Source organism: Meleagris gallopavo, chromosome 8 (genome assembly GCF_905368555.1).
Source record: "Meleagris gallopavo chromosome 8, MGAL_WU_HG_1.1, whole genome shotgun sequence".
Taxonomy (NCBI): domain Eukaryota; kingdom Metazoa; phylum Chordata; class Aves; order Galliformes; family Phasianidae; genus Meleagris; species Meleagris gallopavo.
The window spans coordinates 23,899,897-23,927,078 of record NC_139411.1 but is presented as its reverse complement, the minus strand read 5'-3'; the positions used below and the strand labels follow the sequence as shown (position 1 = coordinate 23,927,078).

General features: G+C 39.3%; 1 protein-coding gene across 1 annotated transcript in view; it reads right to left on the bottom strand.

Annotated features, from left to right (window-relative positions):
- Positions 1-27,182, bottom strand: part of SORCS3 (sortilin related VPS10 domain containing receptor 3) — a 272,688-nt gene that overhangs the window by 105,100 nt on the left and 140,406 nt on the right. The window contains exon 4 of the mRNA XM_085229454.1: positions 23,918-24,076. Within this exon, the coding sequence (XP_085085580.1) occupies positions 23,918-24,076 (159 nt within the window). The remainder of the gene's footprint in view (positions 1-23,917; positions 24,077-27,182) is intronic.

Below are 27,182 nucleotides of genomic sequence, written 5' to 3'. Positions count from 1 at the left end.
ATTTCTCCTAATTTACAGCTTCCATGTACAGAACAGGCAAGGTCTACATTTTGAGGCAGGCTAGGAATCAATCTGCTCAAGTAGTGAAACATTCAGGATAGTGAAGTAGAAACTTCTTGAGAGCCAAATTTTCAATCTAGTAGTTATTCTGTGTCTTTCTGGATAGCAAAAGGTGCATCAACCAAATTCTAATGCAATTCCATACAGTCTCAGACATAGATTCACTTTACATGTACTCTGTTTAACACTACAAACACTATCCTCCAATTAGTTTATCATCCACAATTGATTCACTCAATTCATGTGTTAACTGTATTCCTGCAACTTTGAGATTTTTTTTTTTCTTTTTAGAAATAAATTACACTTCCAGAAATAGCTGCTCTGCTTTACAATCACAGAGAAATAACAGTGTTTTGAAGGGAACTTCAAATAAATTCCATTCGAAATAAATTCTGGTTTAATAGAATAAGGGTTGATTGCAGGCTAATCAGGTAGATAACAGAGCCAAGAAACTTATATGTTTGTAACATTTAAACTTTGGGTTTTTAATGGCAAAATGATAACGTCTGAGTTAAGGTTGTGCATTTGATTTGCAGTAACTGAATTTACAAATAGGAGGCAGGACCATGTCCAGATTAGAAAGGTTCACAACCTCGTAATGTGAACTACGGCTATGCTATGATGGATGACTTAGTGTGTCTGGGAGATAAACTATACGTGCCTGCACTGAATGTTGAAATTTCCTGAATGATCAGTATCTTTGACCACAAGGATCCAGCAAACACATCAAAATAGGTCCCTAGAACAATTTACCAAAGGAAATAGGGAAGGACTGTTAAAGCAGTGTCTGCACCCTGAAGCAGCTAACTAATTTTTACTGTATTTTCACATGACCACTTAGTCAAGCCTCTGCGTAACTAGCAAAAGGAAACTCAAAAAGTTTCAAACATCTACTACAGCTAGTCCTGCAAAGACAAAAGAATCAGATCTTTGCTTTTTTTGCAAATGGAGAAAATTTCTGACACTGATAGCTCAAAGCTGCCAGTGAATAAAGCATATCATGGAGAAGAGTAGAAGCAGGTGTCTTCCAATCTTCATGTCAAAATGAGCTTCACTTCTGTAGACTTCAGCCAACGTTGTTCGGCTTGTGGTAAGAATTATTAGGAAAGATTTTCTGATCTGTGTTCTACAGGAAATCAGACTTCCTATCTGGCTTTATTTTTTTGGCATTATCACCAGATAAGATACAGCACTATATAACTACTGTTATCTGGACCTTCTCTCCTTTTCTAGTCACCCATCACAGTGATAGTTTAAAAAAAAAAAAAAAAAAAAAAGTGAATAGAGAAACCTCTGCCCTCAAAATAATAATCCTTAGACACAAAATAAAGCATTGCTTATCTTCTTTATTTTCCTTTTTTTTTTTTTTATTAAAGGAATAAGGAAAATTCCTTATCTGAACCCAAGAATAGACTTATGAATTCAACTTCAATATTAAAATAACTACCTTCTGAGGGAACATCCTGATTAACATTGTTCTTATATAGAATTATTGAAAATTCATAGTACAGATGTAAAATTGGACAGTGCTACAATTTAACATTAGCCTGGTACCTGCCAACAATATTCCTTGTGTCATTTAACATGGTTTCACACATACAAGGACTTGTACACACAGACTCAGTCATATCAGTCACATGAAACAGCTTCTCCTCGCTAACCTCACCACATGTACAATTTGCAGAGTGATCCGTAATGCTTTACAAATCATAGCCTCAGTAACTCCTGTTCATAAGGAAGTGGGACCAGCAACCTTACTGTATTCCGCAACAGATTAACCATTCTCACCAAGAGCACAAAGGATTAGCAAACTATATCCATTTCCTCAGATTCTCTTTTATCTTTTGCCCCTAGCATTTCTTTTCTTTCACAGCTCCTTAACAGCTGTAGCTACATATAGCTCAGTGGCAGGAGGCACAATCTCTTTCTAGCTACTCGTCTCTCCCACTGAGCCTCATTCAGGGAACATCGTTCTCTCTATCAAGCTAAAAACCAGAGACCAACTACTGAGTATTTTTTCCCTTCTTTCTATTAAATCTCAGACTGACTGATGGTAGAAAGATTAAATTGAACTAGCAGCTTTTAGGTGATTTCAGACAGAGAGATAAGGAGGATACTTATTCATTGAATCTTCTAGTACCTGCATGGCCCTTCTGTCCAGCCCACCACATCCACTCAGCCCCTGGGCACCCCACCTGCTTCATGGATCTCCTTTCTTATTTTCTGTCTGTTTGCCTTGGAAAAAGTCTTTGACCAGATACCCTTAAAGAAGCAGACGCTCTCCCTCTGTGTATTCTTATACTATTTGAATAACATGTATTTATTTATTCATCTGTTTATCTTAGGCATCCACTTTGAATTCTAACCAGATGGCTGAGTCTTAAAGCTGTTTGTTGTATGACAACAAACTCCTGAAGGGTATACCCAGACCAATTTACTTGCATAGTATTATATACAGATGCAAAAGTTAGTATTGGATAAATACTAAGTATTTAATACAATACTGAATAAAACTCAGAATAAAGACCTTTCTGGTATGCATTAAATTTTATAGTAAATATGCTTTCTATTTCTCTCCTTTCATGGGAGAAAAGATACATTTTAGATGAGACAACAAATTTAGTGGCAAGTACAGCAGATTTCAATAGAGATTAATTTGACCTAAGGCTGAATACCAAGTGATGGAAGGAAATGAGGTTTGCATGGTGCCAAGATTTTCCTTTTTTAAAGCTCTGCCCTGACTCCTCAGTGATAAATAATCTTTGGCATTTCCACCTCCCAGACTATTCCAACACATCAGCTCGCAAGACAGATGGATTTCAGTGTACCATGAGTGTATACCCTTTTGCAACTGTCATGTGTTATTTGACCTGTGCTGATTAATGGAAAATTAATCCAATTACAGGTCGTAATATTTGGATGAGCTGATCATCACTGAAACTTGATTCTTATGCCTTGACACAGTTGAAGAGGGCCATGCAGAGGCCTGGACTAAGGAGCAATTCAGAAGCAGAACCTAAAGCAGAAGGACTAAGTCCTGGTTTATAGCAAGTGTGACAAAATTCAAGTTTTAATGCAAAGATAAACTCACCATCCTACACCTACCACAGAAGAACATCAGTAACCACCACCACAGCACATGGCCCATCCCAGCAACTGCTATTTGAATAAGCAGCTACCAAAAGCAGACTCCTTCAAATTCCAGTAATGCTTGCAACATTTCATCTAATAGAGACTTTTTTTTTCCCCCGAGATAAGCAGCAAGACCTTTAAAAAGGCAGTTTTATCCCTGATGTCACATTCTAGGCCGTGAACATGTACAACATGCCAGAAACAGTAACAACTCAGCTGAAAAGATTTATATATGCACACAGTGTTGCATAGGAAAATAGTCTCCATGTTCTTCTAGTTCTCCAGTAGAAACTCTCAGGGTGGCACACAGCTTTTGCTTTCATGATCTTCTTTGAGACAGGGATCATTTGTTTTAAGTGCTTTCTTTTCTCAGTAATAGCTAGAAAAAAAAGTAGATAATTTTGCTCAAGCCTGGATTCTCAAAACAGAAGCAGCGTGAGAAACTGGCTGACTTAAATGCCACTTGAAGAGATGGGGAAAAACTGAGCAAAGAAGGAAAAGCCTGGAAATGGAACAGATCAATCCTCTGACATTAGTTGCCCATATGCTAGTCACACATGAGCTAGTCACCAAGAGCCATTTTTAGACAGGCAAGAAACAGATGCCTTCCAAAGCTCAATTCCTAAACCAAGATACATTTCTAAAATGGCTGATCACTCCTGCCTTAGAAACCTTCATTTATTTCCGTAGACACTAAAATAGCCCACACTGACTAGTGCAGACAGAGGTACCCCCACTGCAGATTGCACATTAGGTTCCTTGTGCCCACGTTGACTCCCCTGGTCCTCCATGTGGAAGCATGCAGAAGACTGAAGATTCAGTAGGAGGTAGGGAAGGGCCAGCATACGATAGCCTGGGTACACTTACCACAGCAAAAACTCTGGTGATGTCACATCTATTGCTTCTCAATCAACAGACTAAATAAATTCATAGAAATTTTATATTGATATGTTTTCTTGCTCAAATATAGAAGAAGAATTAGGGCTGCAGGAACATATATAAAAAGCCAATATCCAAATAAAATCACTGCGTTGCAAATATTGGCACCAGACAGTGTGAGCAAGAACAGCTGGACTGTATGTACTTACAAGAACAATTCATTTGCTATGCACAAAATAATGTTTCCTTTCTCAAGACAAACATCCAGCTGATGATGGCATGATATATTCATACGAATCCAGCAGGGTGAAAGTCAGCCTAAGGTAATTACTGGGTAGCAGCTGACATGCAGTAACACGACGGAAAAGGAGGGGCAGACCAGACAGGCCAGCCATGTGCTTAGAAGAGCATGATCCTGAGCAGTAGCTTGGATTGCTTATGTGAAAAGATGGCTCTGACACCAGAATAGCACAAAAGCAAGCTAACACCTTCTCAGCCAGAACTGGTAGAAAATATATACAGAATGTGTGGAGGATTCCTGCCAAAAAAATCAAATGGGGACAGATGAAAAATAAAATCAGGTCAACATTTCTGTAGGAAATTGGACTGCATGCAAGTGAGCTGCAAAAATTAACTCAGAAAACTAAGTCTGTTGCAGGGTCTTAAATTCTCTCACCAAAAGGAAAAAGATCGCAATTACTGGCAAAGATTTAAAGGCTCAGAAATTTAGAAAAATTTCTTAACTATTCAGAAAATTGCAAGATGTGTTTTCGGTCTACGCTGTGTTACAGATGAAATTACAAAAGGGGAAGAAGGGGCTATCATTAATATGTCAGAAAGTTCATTTCTAGAAGGAAAATGAGCTTTCTGCAGGAAAAAGTCATAGTACTTTCCAGCTTTTATAGTACAGAACAGAGAAGTTCTGTCTAAAAGCAACTAAAGACTCACCATGTGGGGTAATGTATATAATAAACTCAAACTGCAGATTAAGTACTAGGTACTTTAGAAGGAGAAACATTTTGAAATATCTTGGTACAATATTCTGTATAGGATAGATGAATGATTCTCACTTCACCCACTGCAAAGAAACATCTGTTTTCACCATTAAGCTATTAGAAATTAACTAATATGGCTGCCCTTACTTGGCAAAAGTAGATGAATAAAGGGGTCTGTACTGTCAGAGATAACTGCTCCAGCAAGTAAAAGGACATGAGATATAATTACAATTCTGTTACCTCTTATTTCTTTCATCTTTAAAATTATATCCATCTCCAGTCACCAACTGTAAGACTGCTCCTGAAGATCAAATCCATCTAGCCAACATGCTCTGTTGAATTTACCACTGACACTCCAAGCTGCCAAAATATTATTTTTTTTATTTTGTTTCATTGTTTCACCATTTGAAAGTGGTGTCCTTTTTGTTCAGCTCCAGCTGAATCCCTGAGATGACCTCTATAACTTCTCATTCATGAGCTTTCATGAGGCACCTCCACAATATCAAGCAGAAACCATGAGACACGAAGGCTTATGTCACATTTGAGCTGATGTCCAACTGAAGAATAATACCTGTTCGATACCACCTTGCTTTGCTTGGGCTACAGAGAAGATCTAAAACTGGGAAGTTCTTCAGGACCTTCAGAGAAGGCAAATGAGAGCTTTTCATTCTCTTCTCTTGGCATAAGTTGTTCACCAAAACATCCTTGTCAGCTCCGTGCTAAAAAAAAAAAATAAATATATCCTGCTTCCTGAGCCAAAACATTCCTGAACCAAAACATCAGCAGTTGGAGGAGCTGAGTTTAGGCAAAAGAAATCTACCAGAACCATATTTACGGACTTTGTTTACATAGAATTGTAAAAACTAGTAATTGCAATGAAAACGAATGGACCAGTTTATCTCTACACTTTGATTTCTTTTCCAGGTGATTAAGGGTTGCATGAAGACAACTTATTAGAGCCCCAGGCTTCACTCTTAGCACAGAACAATCAGACTTTGTTCGGCATGGATAAAGAATGTGTACACAGAGTGCTGTGTACCCAAGACCCACCAGAGCTGCTCATTTTGCTATAGACGTTATACAGGAAAAGGCACAATGGAAACAGACTCTTCTGATGAGAATCTGGTCTAGAGAGAAATTAAATATTAGATGCATTTGTATCATCTCTCTCATACAGAAAAAAGTATCAGAAGATGGGTAGTTTTCTTCCACTTCAAAGTCTTTCACTGAAGTATTTCACATGCTGGCTGGCAAAAAATGGTTTTTAGGGGAAAAAAACCCTCAGACTACACCATTATAGAAAATTGGTCAGAGATCTTCTATGCAAAGCCACAAAACTTTGGAAATCATAGAATCATAGAATTGCTCGGGTTGGAAAAGACCTTAAAGATCATCGAGTCCAACCGCAATGTTTAACTTCACATTGTAATTGTACAGCTTGGTCCAGAAGTGGCTTATAAAGCAACCAGGTCATGCACCAGCATTACATTTCGTGGTTTTACAGTTAAATAAATAAGTGCTTTCATCTGATGGGCCCACTCACAGTAGTTGAATTTGCTTAAAGCAGATGCTGAAAGCAAGACCTCCTTCTCTCTGCTTCTCCCCTTCACTTTCAAGATAAAGTGGTAAGTGGATTATGGTGGTAGAAAAAAATATCTCCTCAAAAACCTTCACATTGCAATTTCTCTTAAGCCTAATTGGTACTGAGTACACTCAGCCAAAAAAAAAAAAAGCCATTTCTGCTGAGAGCACAGCATATCTTTTGCTTTTCCACTGGTTTGCAGTGGAACAAGTAGCCCAGATACAACTTCAAGAGGAGTGATGACATAAATGGGTGTTACTAAAGACATTAAGGCATGCTTCAGTCCTGGGTGAAAAGAGTCTCTCTTTCCTCTAATTACTCTCCCAGTCCCCAAAATGCTGGACTTGTCCATAACCAAGATGAAAAGCATACTTTCAGATTTTTTTTCTCTCTAACTGAAGAACAGGATGAAAAATTGTGTTCATGTTGGTCATTCAAAAGTACATCTCAATCATTTATAAATAATTTAGTTTTAACAATGTGCAAAAGGTACTATAAATAGAAATGCCATTTTGAATGAAAGCTCACTTTTTTGACTGCTTTACTATTCCTTAATTCCTGCCATTTCAAATATCCCAGAATTAATTGTAGAATCTAGGGGAGGGCTAAGGTTGAGTAACTTGCTGCCAAAAATCCCTTTGTGATTAAAATTTAGTTAGTAAATGTTATTGAAAACTACAGATATTAAAAGGGGGAGGAGAAGGGGGAACCCAAAACTGATAAAGAAACCCTACCAGAATATGAGAACAGAGATAGACCTAGCAGATGAAGCTAGCAAGATGTGGTGCATGGGAACATGATTTCCCACATCAGTTATGCAGAGTGTGAGGCTAGACAGTGAAGGGGCAGGGATGCAAGGCAAGGGAAGGGCAATACTGAGACTGTGAGGAGATCAGAATAAGGTGGAGGTGGCAGAGGGGCCACTTGCTGCCAGGGTCCACAAAGTGCCGTAGGTAATGCTTTTGTTAATATTTTTTCTACTAGCATCCAGAGGCAGAGAAAGACCTGATCCAGCTGCTGCTTCATTCCCTTCTTCCCTAGGATCAGCTCTTCAATAGTGACAAAAGACTGAGTCAGTTCTCTGACTGATAACTTTTCTCCCTCTGAGCCAAGTTGGTTCCTCTGAAGCCCAGTTTATTCTCAGCTTAAAAACCATCTTCAAGCAGATATCAGTCTGAGGTCTGTGCTAAACAGATCCACCAGCTGTTCCACCACGGAGCTCTGTGCTCTTTCTATCCCACCTGGAAAATCTTATTTGCTTCAGGGGCATCCACACTGTACCCCTTTAGAAGCTTATTCAGTCTTTATATTCCAAAAGTCCAAGAATAAGGGGAACTGAATGGGAACCACGTCTATTGGGAAGATTTTTCTTTCAAATGTGCTTTATTGCATGATATATGCCTTTAATTAAAGTGCAAGCATCTGGGTACATTCATTGCTATTACAGACCAATCTTTCATGTTTATTAAACATAATACTACAGCAGGGAAAGCAGTAAAGGCTCAGACATTAGCCTGAACAAGACATAAAGCTACAATCACATGTTTGACTCTTCCTTTCCTGCTTCCTTGGAAACCCCTGCGGCACTTTCAGTAGGGTAACCTCCATATGATGCAAAACAAAGTCTAATGAAAAGCTTTTTGTTTTTTTCCCCCAAGATAGTGAGATAGATTTCACACCACCAAAATACCTTCCAAATTCACAAGATTGTGCTGAGTTATTTCTTTTAGTGGAAAAAAACTATCATTTCTGGGTATTTAGGAAAAAGGTTTAAATGGGTTTTTATTCTGGAATGTAATTGTTGTTCACGTAAAAAAAAAAATTCACGTGGGTAGAAAGAAACACTAATCTGAGCTAAATCAAAAAGTGCCATTTTGGCAAAATTAGAGCAATGCATTTCGCTTGAGGTTAAACTGTGTGTTATTTAACACACATCCTGCCAGCCAATTCAGCTTCAGTTTTCCTTCCATTCACATTTTCACAGGTCAAAGATGCTACTCAGCGTAGGGCTCATCACCCCACAGTCACTGAGCCGAGATGCACCTGACACTGCCTGACTCACACACACACACACACACACACACACACACACACACACACACACACACACACACACAAAAAGAGTATAATAAAACCATTCTCCTTGCTGAGACTATCACCTCCATGTCAGCAATCACACAGAACAGAAAATAAAGTTCTCCTATTTGGAAGCTCTAGTTAATCCTTCTCTGATCCCACCTTTCTCTGGTGCCAGAGACTACTGCAGCATCTCTGCAAGCACACGTGATATCAAAGCTGTGAAGCTCGAGGGGTTTATTCTGCCCAGTGACATTAGTACATCAGCCGAGATGTGCATTCACAACAGCTAAGCACTCTGCTCTCCTTGGCATGGGTTTCACTCTGTCTGAGGCAAAGTAGCACACACCAAGAAATGCATCACAAGTACAGGTGCCCAACAATTTGGAGGGAAGTCAGACAAAGGTAATAAAAAGTGACCCAAGGAGATAGGTTCCAAGAAGAGTTGAATGCACAGTTTTTCCAGAGATTGTAAAAAGGAAACACAGAATTGCCTATCCGTATGTAAATGGCATAACACCAAGCAAATGGGAAACTCTGACAGGATTTAAACTAGATTACGCAGAAAGAGGTAAAATTAAGAAGTTAATACAAAGAACAGGCTGGTATGAGTGAAAAGGCAAAGACTGATATTATCAAGCCTTAGAGAACATTCCTAGATAGAGTTTTCAGAATTGCAAATACTATTTTTTAATAATTTCCTTTCCAATTTATAGCTAGTTTTACTACTTCAAATGGCAATACAGTCTGCAAAGAGACAAGAGAGACATGTTCTCCCCTCTGCCTGTTAAAAGTCCTATAAGCCAGGAAGGAGGGCACAACCAGTATCTCCCTGCACTCCCTCCAGCTGCATTCTACTGGTTGGGCTTTACAGCATGCATCTACAGGGAGCTACAACACACTGTGCTGTGATTTTTGGTCATGGATATGCCTTAGATGCAATCCAAGAAGGTTTCTGGGAAACTACAACAAATGAATGGTCACTATCTAGGAGGTGTACAGGTCCTGCACTGGGACCTTACTTTTATGTAAAATTCTGGTACCCCACACACATCTTGGCCTTGATCCCATGCAGTATAGTGAGAAGAGCAAAAGCCTGCTATAGCTAATGGGAGTTTGGTGTCCCTCAAAATTGAACACAAATGCTGCCTGTAGGACTACTGTGACTGTGAAATAACTTCTATGAGTACAAATGTTATAAAAGGTAGAAAACTTCACCTTCTGATCGTGCTGAAGGTTTAGTCCAGCAACTACCATCTCCTACTCAAACATCCCAGCTCTTGCACTAACTTCTACAATTCATGTAGGCCATCTTTATTACCTCACACTTGTCATATCTTGTCCAGGAGGACTAAAATTTAAGATGGAACAGCCCATTAAGTCTTGCTTTGTTGAAAGCCTCAAAGAGCCAAAGCGAACTTTCTTCTATGAGTTTGAATAAATTACATAATAAAGAAACAGTTCCTCAACTTCACCCTCCTTCTACTCAATCAGCTCAGGTCTCTGCCAGATGCTCTGCTGGCTTGGAAATGTTCTTAAGTATTCTTCTTACTGTAGTGCTCTTAAAATGTGGTGGAGAATTTCTTCCTTACACCCTGAACATCAAGTGGTCTCATAGAAAACAAGAGATAGTGTCCTCCCTGGGCTCCACAGTGCTTCAGTTCATCCTCATCCAAAAATGCAGAGATAGATAAGTACCACCCATGCACAAGCATGAAGGGCAACATACAGATGTTTACAGGAGGAACCCAAATGAACAGCATCATTGCAAATGCCAGCCGCCATCAGGAACGATTTATCTTGACAGCTGTAGCTGAAACTGTCACTGCATCGAGGCATCACTGCCAGAAAAATCACCAAATGAGAAACTTGCATGTTTCAGGGATCTCCTAGGGCTATTGGGCATACACCATTTACACTGTCATCTCTGATTCATCCATCATCCAGTTCCCGCAATCAAACAGTGGAAAATTGTACCTTTGGAATAAGTGAATCTGCAATGGCAAATCATGCAACAAAAAGGACGTTCCTACCTAACCTTTCTCTGTATTTTATGTGGTTACTATTCTTAAACTCAACCCCATTTAATTCAAACTCTAGGTACCTTCAACTTCATAGAGCAGGAGCATGAGGGGGCATGAAAAGCGAGCCTGATCCAAGACAACAAGCATAGCCTACAATAAGTTAATCAATATACAGCAACATTAACTCCTGAAGGTTGCCAGACTTTTCTGTGATTGTACAGCATAATTCTTAGGATAAGGGAAAGCTGCAGAGGAAGAACAAAGCAGCCTTCTCCGTGCTGTCAATAGATAAAAACTCAGGATCTAGATAGGGAACAACAGACTTGATTTTGCAGCAGGCCTTTTTCATGTTTGTCACATCCATGCCGCTGGGTATGCATGCATAGATCTTGTGGACTTACACTGAGATCTAGGGAAATCAACTGGCCTGTAGCAAGAGCGGTGTAAGAGGACAAAACTAGAGTCCTGATTTGGCAGCAAAACTTTTGATTATACTATTGTGCTCCTACTATATTGGCAGGAAAGCCCCCCTGGGTACATTGTATTCAGCTAACTTATTATTTGTACGTGCTGTTTTCTCTTCAACACTGCAAATATAAAGTGGTGCCAAATTTGGATGGTTTACGATGACTGAATTTCTGGCAAAAAATGAGATGCCCACATTAGGAGGCTGTGGGAAGAATCAGGTTTTCTTCCTTTGCTGTAAAGAAACCCAAGAATTTTCTATAAAGCTTTGAGTTTTATTGCTTGTTTTGTTTTGTTTTTTTTTCTACTTGTCCTTTTCTCAAAAATTTCATTCCTCATCTTGGTCCCCCAGCTCCTCCTTTTATCACACCCACTACACTTTGAATGTACCAAAATATTACTGCAACATGCCCTAACTTTCATTTTATAGCCACCCATGGTGCTATAAAAATCAATTGAACACAAACCCAAAGAATTATATTACAGAGGAAGAACATCTTGTAAGTGCCACAAAACTGCTGTGGGACTTCGACTGCAGAAGTCCAAACTTGCACAAAGATATGCACACCTGCTAATAAGCAATCCATTAGTCTTCTCCCAGACAACATATATGGAAGACCAGGTTCAAATGCAGACCAAAATGAAACTGAAGACTAGCAGTATTTGCAGTGATGAATAAAGAACTCTCTTTCAAGAGTAAATGGACCACAGCAGAATAATGCTGGAATCAGTTTATGGAAGTCTTGGCCTTTTCTTGTTTATTTGTTTTTCTTTAGAGATAGAACTTCTAGTCTTCATAACAAGGAAATATTTGAAAAATATCATTTCCAACCTGTCCTTAGTCACAGAAGCATCAGAAGAAATCTAAGAGATGACAACCAAATTACTCAAACACGTTCCAGATTTTTTTTTCTGCTCAATTTGTTACCAGTTCATGACTGGGATTAGTAACCTGGGATTAGTAACCCTGAGGTGCTAGACCAGAAAATCCATGTACTGGTCTACTTTTTCACCACTGAGGCAATGAGCACAAAAAGCAGATGCACTGCCAATGACAGCATGCGACTTTGAAACAACCCTGCTTATTGAGGGTCAAAAGACTTCAGGCTGTGCCCCTGGCAAGTTTGTGCTCCAGAATAGCATTGGTTACATGCAGCTACTATCAGAAGGGGAAAAATACCAGCTGAGGTGAATTTCCATATATCAAGCTTCAGCAATGGAAACAAATAGTCACCTTTGCATAAGCAACAGCTTAACACACAGGCAGATGAGCCCACCAGGGACTCTGTATCTCTCAGCAGACTGATTTTTTTTGAAAAAAAAAAAAAAAAAAAAAAAAACCCTGCACACTGAAAGGAGTAAACTACATTTATCTTGTTTTCTCTAGGGAACAGAATACAATGCAAGCTTTCAGGCCAGATCTTCCAGACTTAAATCAGCATTCTCCTGCTAAAAATCAATGGACCCACATTCAATTTCAGCTGCTACATATGTGACTGCATGCGTCTTTTGTAAACCAGCTCAGGTGTGCTATTAGATCAGGTCACGGTCCATTTACCTGCTGAAACCAAACACTGGAGGCAGACATGGTTTGGAGTGATTCAGTAAGAGGAGAGAGACAGAGAAATCTATTTGTGAAGAAAAATCTGAAACAGAACTGGGGCCACATACCAGCTTCCAGCATTACAGAGATCTGCTTCACACAATAGCCACTAAATTATTTGAAATGAAATGTGTGAGGTTTTCAGTATACTGCTGTGCTACTACATAAACAAAAGGCCCTCTCTGCCCTGTGGTACATTTACAATTACAGCATCTGCTGGCATGAAATTCCCACACAGAGCTCTTATCCGAACTGTGTTGGAAATTCCGCCAGTGTATGAAGCCTGGGGAGAAATGAGGTTGCAAGAGGGACTCCTATAACTTTTCTACAGGGTCATCCATGCCAGTGGAAAGGAAAACAACATGATTTAGGAACCTTGGGTAGATTCACAGCTCTGCTACTGGTTATCTGGCTAAGCTTGCACAACTCACTACACTTTCCTGTTCTTTATTATCACTCTAAATTTCTCATTGCCCCACCTACTGTGCCTCTGTATTGGCAATGATAAGGCCGTGTCTCCTGAGCCATTCAAGCTTCCTTCTCCTGACAGTGGAAGCCAACATAACATGGGCAGGACAGTGAATAACACAGGCCAATCCTGGGTAAACCAGATGATTTTTTCTAGTCATGGGATGAAGGGAGCTGCTAAGGACTGCGTGGTACAATATCAGGGCATCCCAAGGTTTAGTAAACCCCCCCTCTACTCTGCTCTGGTAAGACCTCATCTGGAGTACTGTGTCCAGTTCTGGGCTCCCCAGTACAAAAAAGACAGGGATCTCTTGGAACGAGTCCAGCAGAGGGCCACAAAGATGGTGAAGGGCCTGGAGCAACTCCACTATGAAGAAAGGCTAAGTGAATTGGTCTGTTTAGCCTTGAGAAAAGAAGACTGAGAGGGGACCTGATCTAGGTTTATAAATATCTGAGGTGTGGAGGGCAGAGTGGTGAGGCCAGTCTCTTTTCAGTGGTACGTGGAGACAGGACAAGGGGAAACAGACATAAACTGGAGCATAGGAAGTTTCGCACGAATGTGCGTAAGAACTTCTTCACGGTGAGGGTGACGGAGCACTGGAACAGGCTGCCCAGTGGGGTTGTGGAGTCTCCTTCTCTGGAGATATTCAAGTCTCGCCTGGATGCCTACCTGTGCAACCTGGTGTAGGGAACCTGCTTTGGCAGGGGGGTTCGTCTCAATGATCTCTAGAGGTCCCTTCCAACCCCTACAATTCTGTGATTCTGTGAAATCCAGTTGCACCTCAGAAAAGAGTGGTACAGAGGAAATGTCAGCTCCTGTCTATGAACTTTTTGTGGAGTTTGTTTTGTTGGCTGTCAGATATGCACCTGCCAGCTGTATAAACAGACTTACAGAAGATAGTAGTACAGATAAGATACAGTAAGAGCGTTCTGTTAAATGAATGTGCCATGCCCAACAGCAAAGAACTAGGCAGGTACTACCATCATAGCAATCGACTCTTTAAAGAAATAAAATCAGAAATATCTGTGTGCTCTAAGGTCAGCTTGTGTGATCTGATGGCTAGGCTAGGCTCTGTGCAACCGTACCAGCTTTTAAATCAATTGTAACTTAAAGGTACTATAGCAACTGGAAGCAATGTAATAGTAAGGACTTTGCTTCTCAGTACTGCTAACTACAGCCAAGGCTCTGCACTGGGCTCAAGACTGTATACATACTAATGGTTGCCATCGTTGGACAGTTCACTTAACCCCTTTCCCCAGTACTAACATTGTTTTTATGTTCTACAAATATGCTAAGGGTTCAGCAGCTGTAAATAAGAAGCTGAAACAGCCCTGCGTTAGAGACAAAAGTGAGAGCAAAGGAAAGCCTGCTATTCCCACTCCTGACTGTAAGTTCCTAGTCTGGCACATAGAAATGCACCCTAACAGACTGCCCCATTTCTTGGTCACTGATCATGTAGAAAATAACCATGTGCAAGTGCATGCATGGTGGTGACACCACCTTCTCCCTTCAGCATAATTCATCCAGCTAACCAAGCAAGAGCACTGGTCTATCCTATCCTACTCATCCATCTTGGATGACATTAAAAATGAAAGTATTGTCTTTATTAAGTGGCCCATTTTCATCCTAATGTGCAACACTTCTAAATAGGTCTAGTATTGTCAAGGCAATGTGCAAATACTAATTAATGCCACTATTATCCAGACAGAAAGAATCGTCCCTGTTGGGCAAACTTCCCATAGTTCTCAGCCATCTGAATCACTGACAGTAATGGGAGTTCCTTCTCGGTACCGAGATCCTTCTCGGTAACACATGACCCTTCCCGTTAAACAAAACATAACAGCTTTTCAACTGTCACCTGCAAGAAAGCACACTTGGTTGGAGGGAATTAAATGGTGTCCCTCTGTATTCAATTCTACATGCCTCTGGTCATGCTTTCAGTTGCTCCAGACACATCTTCCCCCAGGCTATGGCTTTAATGTCCTGAACTGTTAAAGAAACATGAGAGTATAGTGAAATCCATGAGAGAGAAACTACTTAAAATGCCAACACTAAAAACCCTTATGCCCACATTACTTGTATGTCTTTGCAGGCTCTTTGCAACAGTGGAAGACTGTCTTTATAACCACTTCATACCCTAATTTGTAAAGGCCGACTCATTTACTGGCATTTATCCAGGAAAGCACTTATGCAAACTCTTAAAGGTAGGTCCAAGATAAAGCATTTTACTGCTCTGACATCAGGCAGGATTACCTTTTTTAATACTAAATTCTACATTTTATAGTAGTGCTATTCAAAGTGACATTTTGATGACAATTCACAGAAGCCTATGTTCATTCTCTCAAGCACATTTCTATTACTTTATTTGTAGTATTTTTGGTAAAATTAATCTTGTTGTTCCTGGGCCTGGAATAGTCAATAGATTTTTTAAACTCCAGCATCACATTGAATTATTTCAGTGACAGAAAAGGACACCAAACTAAAGGTTTCTATGATCAGCATCAGCAGACATTTAAGTGGAGTCAGCAGTTGAATTGTGCTCTTTCTGCAGCTGGAAGTAATATCCCTAATTGTGCTCCATGAGTTTTAGAGGACGCTTATTGGTGCCACCATACCAGGCAAAAATAGGAAAATAGGAAGAAATAAAAAGAAAAAAATAAAGGCCAGGGAAACCCGACTGGATTCATCTCATCCCATTGAAGCAGTCTAGTAGGTAATCTATACCTACACAAATTAACCCCAGGATAAAGGAACAAAAGACTGAGAATTTCATCATTATTTCCATGTCTTGTTTTGCTCCCTCCTCCAAGGAAGGAGATCAGTATATTCCATAGGCACAATAGCAGGAACTGAAAAACTCAATTTTTGTTGCTTTGTTCATATTGGAATCGTATCCCATGTAACTTAGACATCTGGGTTGGTTTCATATCCCTTAATCTCATATATCTATATACTATCCCGGCAATACAGAGTTACTTCCTTGACAGTCAGATGAATTCTAGCCAATACAATATGGCCTAAGGTACCATATTCCAAAATAGTCACCTACATTTGGTCCCAAAAATCAATAAACACCATCCAGTAGATCACCAACTATGGCACACAGCCCTGACACCCAATTCAGGCGTACATTGCTACATTTTAGATCTCTACGGTAAGGTAAAATAAATCATATCTTGATGTTCTTATTCTTCTACCTACTCCATTACCTCATATTTATTCCCATCTGCTGTATTTATAGCCACCCTTGGCACACTTAGGCTTCAGATAAAATCAATACACAGTTATGATTTAGCATTGTCCAGGAATAAAGCACTGGATCCCTCTATCTTATACAATAAACTCAGTTCCTTCAGCAGCAGAGCACATTTAAGCATCGAATGTCTCACTCCATTTATCTCTATATTTTCCTTTTCAAAGTAAAACCTGTTCATGAAGTATCTATAACATAAATAAAAAGCAATAAGAAAGTCTGTTCTGGCTAAATCAAGTTTCACGAGCAGTTACTTTCTTTTCGCCACCACAAATCATCACAAGCCCAAAGTTCACTATTTCGCTAGGACAAAATTCATTGAGCATTTCTGAAGTGGAGCCAACGTCGCATAATTTAATTTCTCATCTCCTATTAAAACTGCCAGGCTTACCATAATCAGAGTGATAAATGAAGACTCATACATCTTCTTTCTGACAGTAATGCCCATCAACGCTTCAAACGCAAACAATTGTAACATTCAACTTTATAAAAATTACCTGGTGCACCAACATCACTTAATTAAATCATTTAAAAACTACTTTTGTTACATTTAATGAATGATATATTATACTGCAATGAAACACGCAGCAATACAAATACTTCACAATGCTAACAATTAAGGCTCACTTCACTTACGGCAATTGACAACACAAGTGCTCCTCGTTTCATTCAGTTTGTGCATTCCAAATGAACTGGTTAGCGAAAAGGGTGCTTCTTTGCTAATGAGTTTTGTAATCAAGGCATCTATTTTAATTTCAAATTGGCTAGATTGGGGAAAATTGCTCAACTAAATGACTGGTTCTAATTAGGATTATAAAAATATTCATCATGCAGTAGAATTAGTGCAAGGTCTTGATTTCCCTAAATTTGCATATAGCTTTGGTTTAAGAGTGGGAAAAAAAAAATCCTGATAAATTGTCTTCCTTCTAATGAATTGAACAAATACTATATCTGTTTTAGTCTCCTTTCATTTAAAGGCACTGATACATATTCATGATTTGTAAATGAAGTTAAGTGATTTCAATTCTTCAGTTCATTACCATATTGAAGAAGAGACTTCTGCAAATTGCCTTTAAATATTCCCAATCTCTAGGGTTTAGTGTCTTAAAAGAAAAAAGAAAAAAAAAAAAAAAAAAAAAGCAAACTTGACTAACATTTCACTTTATCTGTTTGATGGAGTTCTGCCTGCCTGGAAGAGCTGCTGGCAGGTGTCTTGTCCAGCGAAGGACACACGATGCGTTTGTAGAACCTGATGTTGTCAGAAGAGCATTCAAAAGGCAAAGAGATGAAAGGCGTATTTGTGGTTAAGTCATGGGAACAGGACTCAATCTGGATTCAATCTCTGACTTTGTTATAACCCTCGGTAGTAGTTAGGCAATGAAACACTTTAATGACCTGTGCCTGAATACACTATAGATGCTCTGGGGACAATGCTTTGTCTGTCAGCTTTATGTTTAATTGCAAGTTCTCTGGGGCAGGGATTGCTTTACTGTGAACGTGCAATACAATGGATCAGTCAGCACAGTAGGAATTTCTAAGAACAGTTACTGTAATGTGAATTGTATTAACTATGTAACACTAAGTGTTACTTGACAGAAAGAACCACATACATTATCTCATTCCTCAGTAAGATAGGCCTGTAGGAGTAATTGTTATTATGACAGCTTCCTCGATTCCTTTCCCCCGTTTGGGTGAAGAGAAGAATGTGGTAGGTGTGCCTCCAGCTTCACTCTGCAGGGTGCTCAAATGCCAACGTGATTGCTACAATATAAATTGGAAAGCTGAGCATTGTATCCACAGGACTGGAACCACAGCCATCATGCTCTTCAGTTGTCAATGAGCCATGATGAGAAATTAGCCCCAGTGTGTTCTCTCACATCATACAGTGAAATGGTGATTCTAACGAGAGAGTTCATGCAAGAGCAGAGAGAGCTTATTTTCCTTGTTAAATATAATGTTCGCATCTCGCTAAGAAAAGCTGATCCAAGAGGATCAGTTTCAAGCCATTCCTGATAAAAGGAGAGGTAGCTCACAGCTCTGACAACCACAGTTACATCTACATTTCAGAGCTGGGATTGCTGCCGAGGACCAGGTGACAGTTGTGGGTGCCTGCTGATTTATATCACGATGACATGTGGTACAGCCACTAACCCAGATTCTTTCATCATCTCCACACCTCAGTTCCCAAGGAAAGAAACTGTGAAAGGTTTGATCTGGAGTCACATCTGATTTTGGACATGCAGCAGCACAGACAGCTCAATCTCAGTGTGCAACTGTTAGCCTAGAAACACACTTCAGCTTCAAGTGCAATATTCTCCCCTGAACACAACCCTGAGGTCTCCTGAGACGAAGAGTTGGGCCACCCTCTGGAAATAAAGCAGAATATAGCTCCCAAGCCTCTGTGCTAGTGAAGCTGAGCTGAGCAGATGGAGCAGAAGCTAAGCCCCAAACCCTGCAGTGCAGGCACCTCCTGAGGGACAGGGACTAAGGGACAGGGACTGAGGGCTTTCTTCATGTCCCAGCTCAATGATTACTATGACAGGGGAAGAGGAAACAGGAGATGAGAAACTGTCTCATTCTCAGTGTGGGCATATGTATAAAAATATGTATATATTTCTTTATATGACTCCACAAAGCAGAATGCCTGCAATAAGGTGCCTAAACTGCCTCTCAGCAAGTTGCACTGGATTTCTGTCAAAAACAGACAAACAAATAAAACCCCCTTAGTTATCCCACATTTTATCTGGAGCTTGGGCTCAAACTCCAGGGGAGAATTTCACCTAGCAGCAGGGAGGCACTGCCTTAGTGGCTCTAGGTTTGCGTGTATGGGCCATTAAAACTCTCCCACATAGTGCCAGCATTATCTGTGATCCTTTTTGATAGATTCAGCACCATCTAATCAAGATAGGCAGGGCTCTAACATACACCACATCTAATTTTTTAGATCATAACTTGCCAGATGTCAAATACTGAAGCCATCTTCCCAGCGAGACTGATATTGTCTGCCAGGTGCAATTTGTTGATACAGCAAAGCGTTATCTTACCCATGTTATTTATCATCTCATTCAAAGCGATATAAAGACACCCACTTTCTTTCATTCACTTCCTCCTGAAGATTAAACACTATGGAGCAATAAGTCATTGCTTGCCTAACTCCTTATTTATCTAATTCTCTCAAACAGGGAATTTCAGGTGGTGTGGCATTGAACTAGGCAGTCTCCCACCTATTCCCAATAGACTTTCAATCACACGTGAGCATTTTGGTCTGAATGAGACAGAGAGAACTGTGTCTCTTTGCAGTTTTATCCTAACAATAACGATTTGAAACATTTTAAATCTCTCTCTAAATCCCCAGTATTATTTCTCCTCTTTAAAAATTCCTTTAATACATATTTATGCATGAGGGCTGTGCAAGCCACTCTGAAAGAAATGTCAGAGTCATTGTGAGTTCAATTTCCTGAAACTGGGAAGTCCTCTGCCTGTTATGACCTCCAGATTCGTTCCCCAGAAGGGAAATGTGTGAGGTTAGAAGGTTGATGTCATTGAGAATTAATTGATGCCTTGAATAGGTGAAACAAACTGCAAGGCATTTGAAATCCTATTAGATTAGAAATCCTATTAGAAATGTAAATTGCTTTTCATCAAGAGATTATATGAGAAGGACAACATGGCCTGGCCAAATTCTTAAAAAGCAAGGTAAAGGAGTAATGAGATTCCACACAACATAGGGTAAATGTGTAACAACTCTTCAAAAGGGTCACAAAATTCCACATATTCATTAGTATTTTAGACTAGTAAGTACACTTTCAAAACTGGCAGAAAACATCAATTTGGAAGGGACAGTACATCTGTTAGAGAAATGAATTCAAAATGTGTTGGGTTTTATTTGGTTGGTTGGGTTTTATCAACTAAAGAAATAGTCTAATATTGTTGTCAAATATGCAAAGGTTAGCTAAAATTAGGGAGGTCTGCTTAGGTAAAGAAATGATTTAAAAAAATTTGATAGAGCTGTCAGTGAGAAAACATCAGGAAAATTTTCTATCAGGAAAGTCCAAAATATTGAGCAATTTTACTTCACACAAAAGCATTGTTTTCTATTTTAACACACAAAACAATTTTAAAATCTAATCTAAACGGCGATCCAACAGATTGTAGGGCACCAATTGTAATTTTTCATTATGTTATATAGAACAAGTTACTAGGGGAAATGTATTTTCAGATTCATTCTTTTGAATTTTAAGTTTGCCAAAGCTTCTTTACAACACCATATTATTTTAAATTGAAAGAAAATAAAATTAATATTAATTTGAAAGTTATCTCTAAGCTGAGAAGTGAAATGAAATTTGCAAACTTGTTTACACATTCAAGAGAAGATGTATTAGTTCCTCCCTTCCTAATGTGATTCCTAACATTGGGAGTCAAATTGTATTTGGTGAGTTTTCAGATTTATTCGGTGTGTTTTAATTCTGCCTCCAAAGCAATCATTATAAATAGATTTTAAAGGTCAAGCACACTTCTAAAGCTTAGAGGAGGGAGGATTTTGTGGGAATGCCTACAACACTGAACTTAAAGCAATCCAGTGACTTTCACTGGCATCTTCCTGATCACAATCTCTGGATGAGCATTAGCTGCAGGTTCTAAGCTAATTATAAACAATTAAACTTCCTTTTTTTTTTTTTTTTTTTTTTTTTTTTTTTTTTTTTTTACTATTCTCTGCATGTATTTAAATCAAAAGGTACCTATGGTTTTCTCAGCAAAGGGCTGCCCCCAGAAGTAAGAGGTATGCTTAAGAGCAGTTGTATTTATACAACCTGGGTTCACAAAGTAAGAAACCAAGCACAATCTAGTCTGTGCCAGCCAGGCAGCAATCCAGTCTCTGTCAGACAACTTCACGTTGCCTCACTTGATGCATCTTCCTGAATATTGAGGAAAAGTATCATGACTGGATCATCATCATGCATGCCCAGCAGGTCAAGGGATGTTATTCTCTCCCTCTGCTCTGCCCTGGAGAGGCCATATCTGGAGTACTGTGTCCAGGTCTGTACTCTTCAGTTCAAGAAAGACTGGCAGCTTACAGAGGTAGTCCAGGAGAGGGCTACAGAGATGATGAGGGGCTTGGAGCATCCCTTATGACAAAAGGTTGAGATATGTAAGACTGTTCAGTCTGGAGAAGAGAAGGCTGAAGGGGTATCTTACCAATGCTACCTAATGGGCAGGAAACAAGTGAATGGGACCGGGCTCTTTTCAGTGGTGCCCAGCGAGAAGATAAGAGGCAGTGGGCACAAACCCAGATCATAGGGAGTTCCATACAAACAGGAGGAAAAAATTTTTTATTTTGAGGGTAATAGAGACTGGAACAAAGTGCTCGGAGAGGCTTTAGCATCTCCTTCCCTAGAGATATTCAAAATCCATCTGACCACCTTCCTGTGCAGAGAATCTGCTTTAGCAAGAGGTAAGACTAGATGATTTCCAGAGGTCCTTTCCAACCCCTACAACTCTGTGTGAATATAAATGAATACAAAGACAAACGTAAAGACAAAGTCTGAACTTCATGTTGCTTCATTTCACTTTGATAGCCTACATCACCTTTGTGCTTTTACACTGTGGACAAATTTGTTCAGTTCGCAGGATAAAACACAAGCAACGTCCAGGATGCTCTAATTTGCACTTCATTTTTCTTCTTTCTCTTCTAAGCACATGAGAACAGCTGAGGTGAACTACACTCTCCAGATATGAATTACTTTGAAGGAGCAGGAGCAAAAATGCTCTAAAGCCATTAGTGCAGTAATTAACACCTCACAGGAAAGCATATATATTTGAACACACATGCTTTGTATTTTGATTTATTTTTCCAGTGGCTAATATGGAGGGGAAAGAAAAAAACAAAACAAAACAAAAAAAACAAAAAAACACAAAAAAACACAAAAAAACACAGAGCACTGGAAATAGAAGTAGTGTTAAAACCAAAGAGCAGGTGCTTCACATTCACTACAGCTGGATCTCTTTGCAAACACATATCCAGCACATTATATCTGGCTTCTCACATCCATGCATGCCTCACCAGCTGTCTGTTTCTTTCAGCACTGTCTTTATACAAACACCAGTACCATTTAAAATCTTTACATCCAGTTTAAAAATGGCATCAAATCATTCCATGACATCAGACAAAGAGACCGGTCGTTCCAGCTTCCTTCAAAATCCTGGTTACACTGAACATCTGAATGCAGAAAACTATTTGACATTTGACTAACTCCTTCTTACTGTAAGCATTTGATAGTATGAAAGGAGTCTATTTACAATAGCTTTGTGCTTGCAAATGTCACTCAAGCATCATCAGTAGCCTGGCAGCAAACCACCTGGTGCCTGCCACAGCATTCTGTTTACAAGGGGAGGGAAAGGTTACATTGGGAAGTACAGCACCAGTACATTATGTGATTGTATCCTCAATCTTCAGTAAAGATTTATAGTAACCTTTCAAAGGAAGTACTGTCTAACAGGAGACACTAAAATTCAGGAGTTTTGCCCTATACCAAAGATGTAAGATTGTCTAATATAGAAGCCTCACAAATAGCTGTAAGAAGTGAAGATCCCACCCAAAACATGCACACATACTTGACAGATTAATGCAAAAAACTTAAATGGTCTCCTCAGCACATTTTTATTTCTTTCCACAGTCTAAAGATGACAGAAACTGAAAAGAGAAAAGAAAAACTTGACAGGCTTTAAGCCTAAAATTTGTAGCTTGATAATCTGGCCTATGCTGTAGCTTAGTGCTGAAGTAGGGACTACTGTTCCAGAAGTGGAGCCACATTTACATGTCACACTGCACTCACATTGCTCAGCATCTTTCAAGACACACGAGTACCATATCAGAGGTCGAAGTCGCAGACATAAGAGTTGTCTCCCTAACAAAAGCACTTAAAGTAACTTAAAAAGAGGCACAGCAGAATCCTTCATCTGTTGCTGCTCACTGATTTCCAGATTAACAAACTTCAGTATGCAAGCAGAAAGCTTTGTACACAACAGCCAGCTGTTGTGAGCTGACTCAGAGTGCTCAATGCTCACAGACAGCGCAGCTATCACTAAGAGCTACAAATAGAGTTTTTAGAACAACTCCACTTCTCATGCCAAACATATGAAAGAAGAGAAGAATCTGAGTATTACCACTACTGAAGTTTCTATACCCATGATTGCCATACAATTCCTTTTAGCAAGCTGGTTTTGTCACTGGGTGAATTTTGAAAATATCTAAATCTGCAAGGTGAGAGCACCAAAGGACATCATAATTTCTTCACAATCTCTGGAAACATGTGGTTCTAGACATTAGTCCTTTAAGCACCTGGCTCAAGTATTGCTGAAACATGAAATCAATTGCTCACCTTTTGATCCAGACTGTAGGCCAGGATCCACTCCTCCTGCTTGGGGTGAAAGAGCAGACTTTGGATATAGAAGTTCAGACGATACTTCTGGTATGTAGCTCCTTCATCAGAGCTGATGAGAATGCTGCTCTCAATGTCTGGATCACTGAGAAGCATGATCTAAAGAGGAAAATGGAAGGAATAATGTGTGAATGGAAAAGCAAAGCTAAATGTCATTTTACAGCTCTAATTCCTATTACTCATATTTAGAACATTGTTCAATGGTGTAAAGGGCCTACAGGATTTCCCAAATAATTTGTGTTTTCTAAATGTTTGGTTTCCATCTTGTTTGGTGATTCATTCACTGGTGATATTGTAATTTCATTTTTTGTCCAAAAAAAAATCAGAAAGTCCAAGAAAGAAGATGCCATTATGATATCACTTAGGCAGAGCAACTTCAGAGAGCTACATCTGGCTCTTCCTGGACCCTTCTTTAGTCTATTGCTTCCCTCCAGAAATGTGGAAATCTCTCCCCAGAAGTAGACAACAGGGAACTCCTGAGGTTTCAGGCTCGTTATTTGATAGTTTGCAGAGCAACAAACGAGAGTATCACTTCACTGGAAGTAGAATAACTATGTGGATCATCTGCTGGCACCTGAAATTAGTCCACAGGTGCACGTGCAAACATTGCTACATGACCTTATACATCACACTTCCAATCCATACAGTAGGAGAAATCCATTCACTCATAAAATACATAATTTTCCCCAAGTACAAGAAAGTGTATGACCTCAATTTGTACAAGGAGAAAAACACTTTTGCATGTTTGATTTTAATTAGAAAATTATTAGCGATATTTTAAAATGGGTTGATTCCACATTATCAGATGCCATGCTCTATGTAAATGTTATCAAGAAAAATGTTGTGGATACATTAACACCATCTTATTAACATCTGGAGAAAACAGCATCACATTAAAGCAAATGCCAACACCATAAAATAAAGGCAAACAGTGGGAAATAAATTAGAGCCATGCTAAACACAGCAGGTTATTGATACACTAGCTGAAACAAATACAGAAACTGATTTTCAGCAGGAAAACAGATTCAGGAGCAGCCATTTCTAGCTAGCTGTGAAATGATCAGCTAAAAGCAATCCAAGGCAGTTTCGTTACATTTTCATATCCAAATAAACTCTTCTCATCCACCTTCAAGACTATGATTTTTAGATGCATGAATTTTCACAGCAATTATTTAATTACAGTAAGTTAGTTAAAAAGAATGTTAAAATCCTTGGTCTGTTAGACCCTGATCAAGCAATAAATAAATAAATAAATAAATAATCAGGGCTTGTTTAACCTCAAACAGCTCATTAACTCTATGAAGTCACCAAGGAAAGTGAATATAATGCAAATTGTTTCTGATCCTTTCCATTAAGAAAAGGAAAGTGCCAAAAATCTAGAGTTGAAAGTTGTCCCAAGATGAAGCCACCTGTATAAATCCACCTTGAGCTCATAGATCCTTCAGCACTTCTCATATTGACAACCAGCAGCCTCATAAAGCAATCCCCACCTGCTCCCAGAGAAGAGAGAACTGTAACATACTTCAGTGAAAATTGCTTCTGCAGAATGGAAGGACCTAAGACTGCCAGCACAAGAAGTAAGAAGTTATTCCAGGGAGTTGTTGCATTTAAAGAGAGGATAGTTTGGGAATAAAGATTTTTTCCACCTGATATCACGAAAGATTACAAAGTTAATAACGAAGATTAAACGGTCACTATTAGCTGTCCTATGCTCTCATCCGAGGACAGAATTCTTAACAGTTGCATAGACCTCACATAGTAGAAATGCAAAACATCCACTCTGCCCTTTCACATATGATCCTCAATACACAGTTGGGAAGTTCAAGAAATTGGTCAGATGAAGTGAAAAACACAATTTTTCCACCAGATGGAACAAACTGTTTGATTTTGTTAACCCTGGAAGCATAGTAGTGGTTGCAAGATCACACAATAAAACCTCTCAGCTAGGAAAATTAACAGTCAACCTTATTGGAAGATAAAAGGGAAAGCTAAAATAGGTTAACAGATCTTGTTGCAAGTGCCATCACATTAGTCACAAACCATCCCTCAGTCAGTGCTTGATATCAACACTGCAAAAATACTCCTCCAATGTTTTCAAGTGGAAAGACAACACACACAACAACTCTGTTAGCACTCATTCTTCCAGGCAAGGCTAATTAAACACAAAGCAGGAGGTTCCAAGTGAGAAATAAAAGGCCACTGGCTATAAAGCAAGGACAGGTTCACAGTTTTGTTCTGGTTAAAGCAAGAGAGTTGTGGCAAACATGAAGATTTGGCTTTATGTTACTATTGCTTCTCTCTCTTCTCTGCTGGAAGTTAGTGGGGGGATGGAACAACTTTTGGAAGGGGAAATAGCAGATATTTGTCAAAGGCCCAAAACTGCCACTTCTCATTATGGAAACAAGGTGAAGGATCCACCCCATGTGAGATTTAGATTAATTGCTTTTCATTAAGAGCCAATAAACAAACTCCGGTCAGAATGAGCATTTCTGCCAGCACCCTGTGTTGCCATTTATAATTGCCATAAGGAAGAGCAAAGGAGTACCAGAGAGTTGTCAAATGTAATTTATAGGTTTCTAAGACCTAATCATTTTCTATAGTATTAAATTAAATTGCAGCCTTTATTAAAAAGGAAATTGCATTTCAACTTGCCACATTATAGAATATATACATACACACATATATAAAATGTATTCTAATATATAAATAATAATATTAGCGCTATCTTCAATTGCTCTCTTCTCCAGTTTTAGCAGAGAGGAGATGGAGAGGCAGGATGGGGTGAAGGGGAAGTCCTTGAAAACATATTTGAGATGAGAGGCTTTATACTACACAGGATTTCCTCTGCAGCCTGTAGCTTGGCCTCCAAAATTCAGTGAGCAATGGCAAGCACCAGACAAAACAAACCAGACCAAAAATCAGCCTGAACTTCAGGTAGTTCCACAGGACATGAAAGCCAAGGAAGAGGGCTGCCTGGCATGTGGCATGTCTCTGTTTAAAGCGGGAGCTCAGAGGACATAAAGAGCTGTTCTGAATGAATTCCAGAACAACAGGCACTGGCAGAGGAAGTGCAAAAAAGTTATATTCTTCAGGTAAATTACCTTGCCTGAACAACAAAAACTACACTAAGATTTTCAGCACATGATCAGGAGAAACATCCAGCTCTGAATCCATGAAGGGGAAGGAAATGAGCATGGGCTGCAGG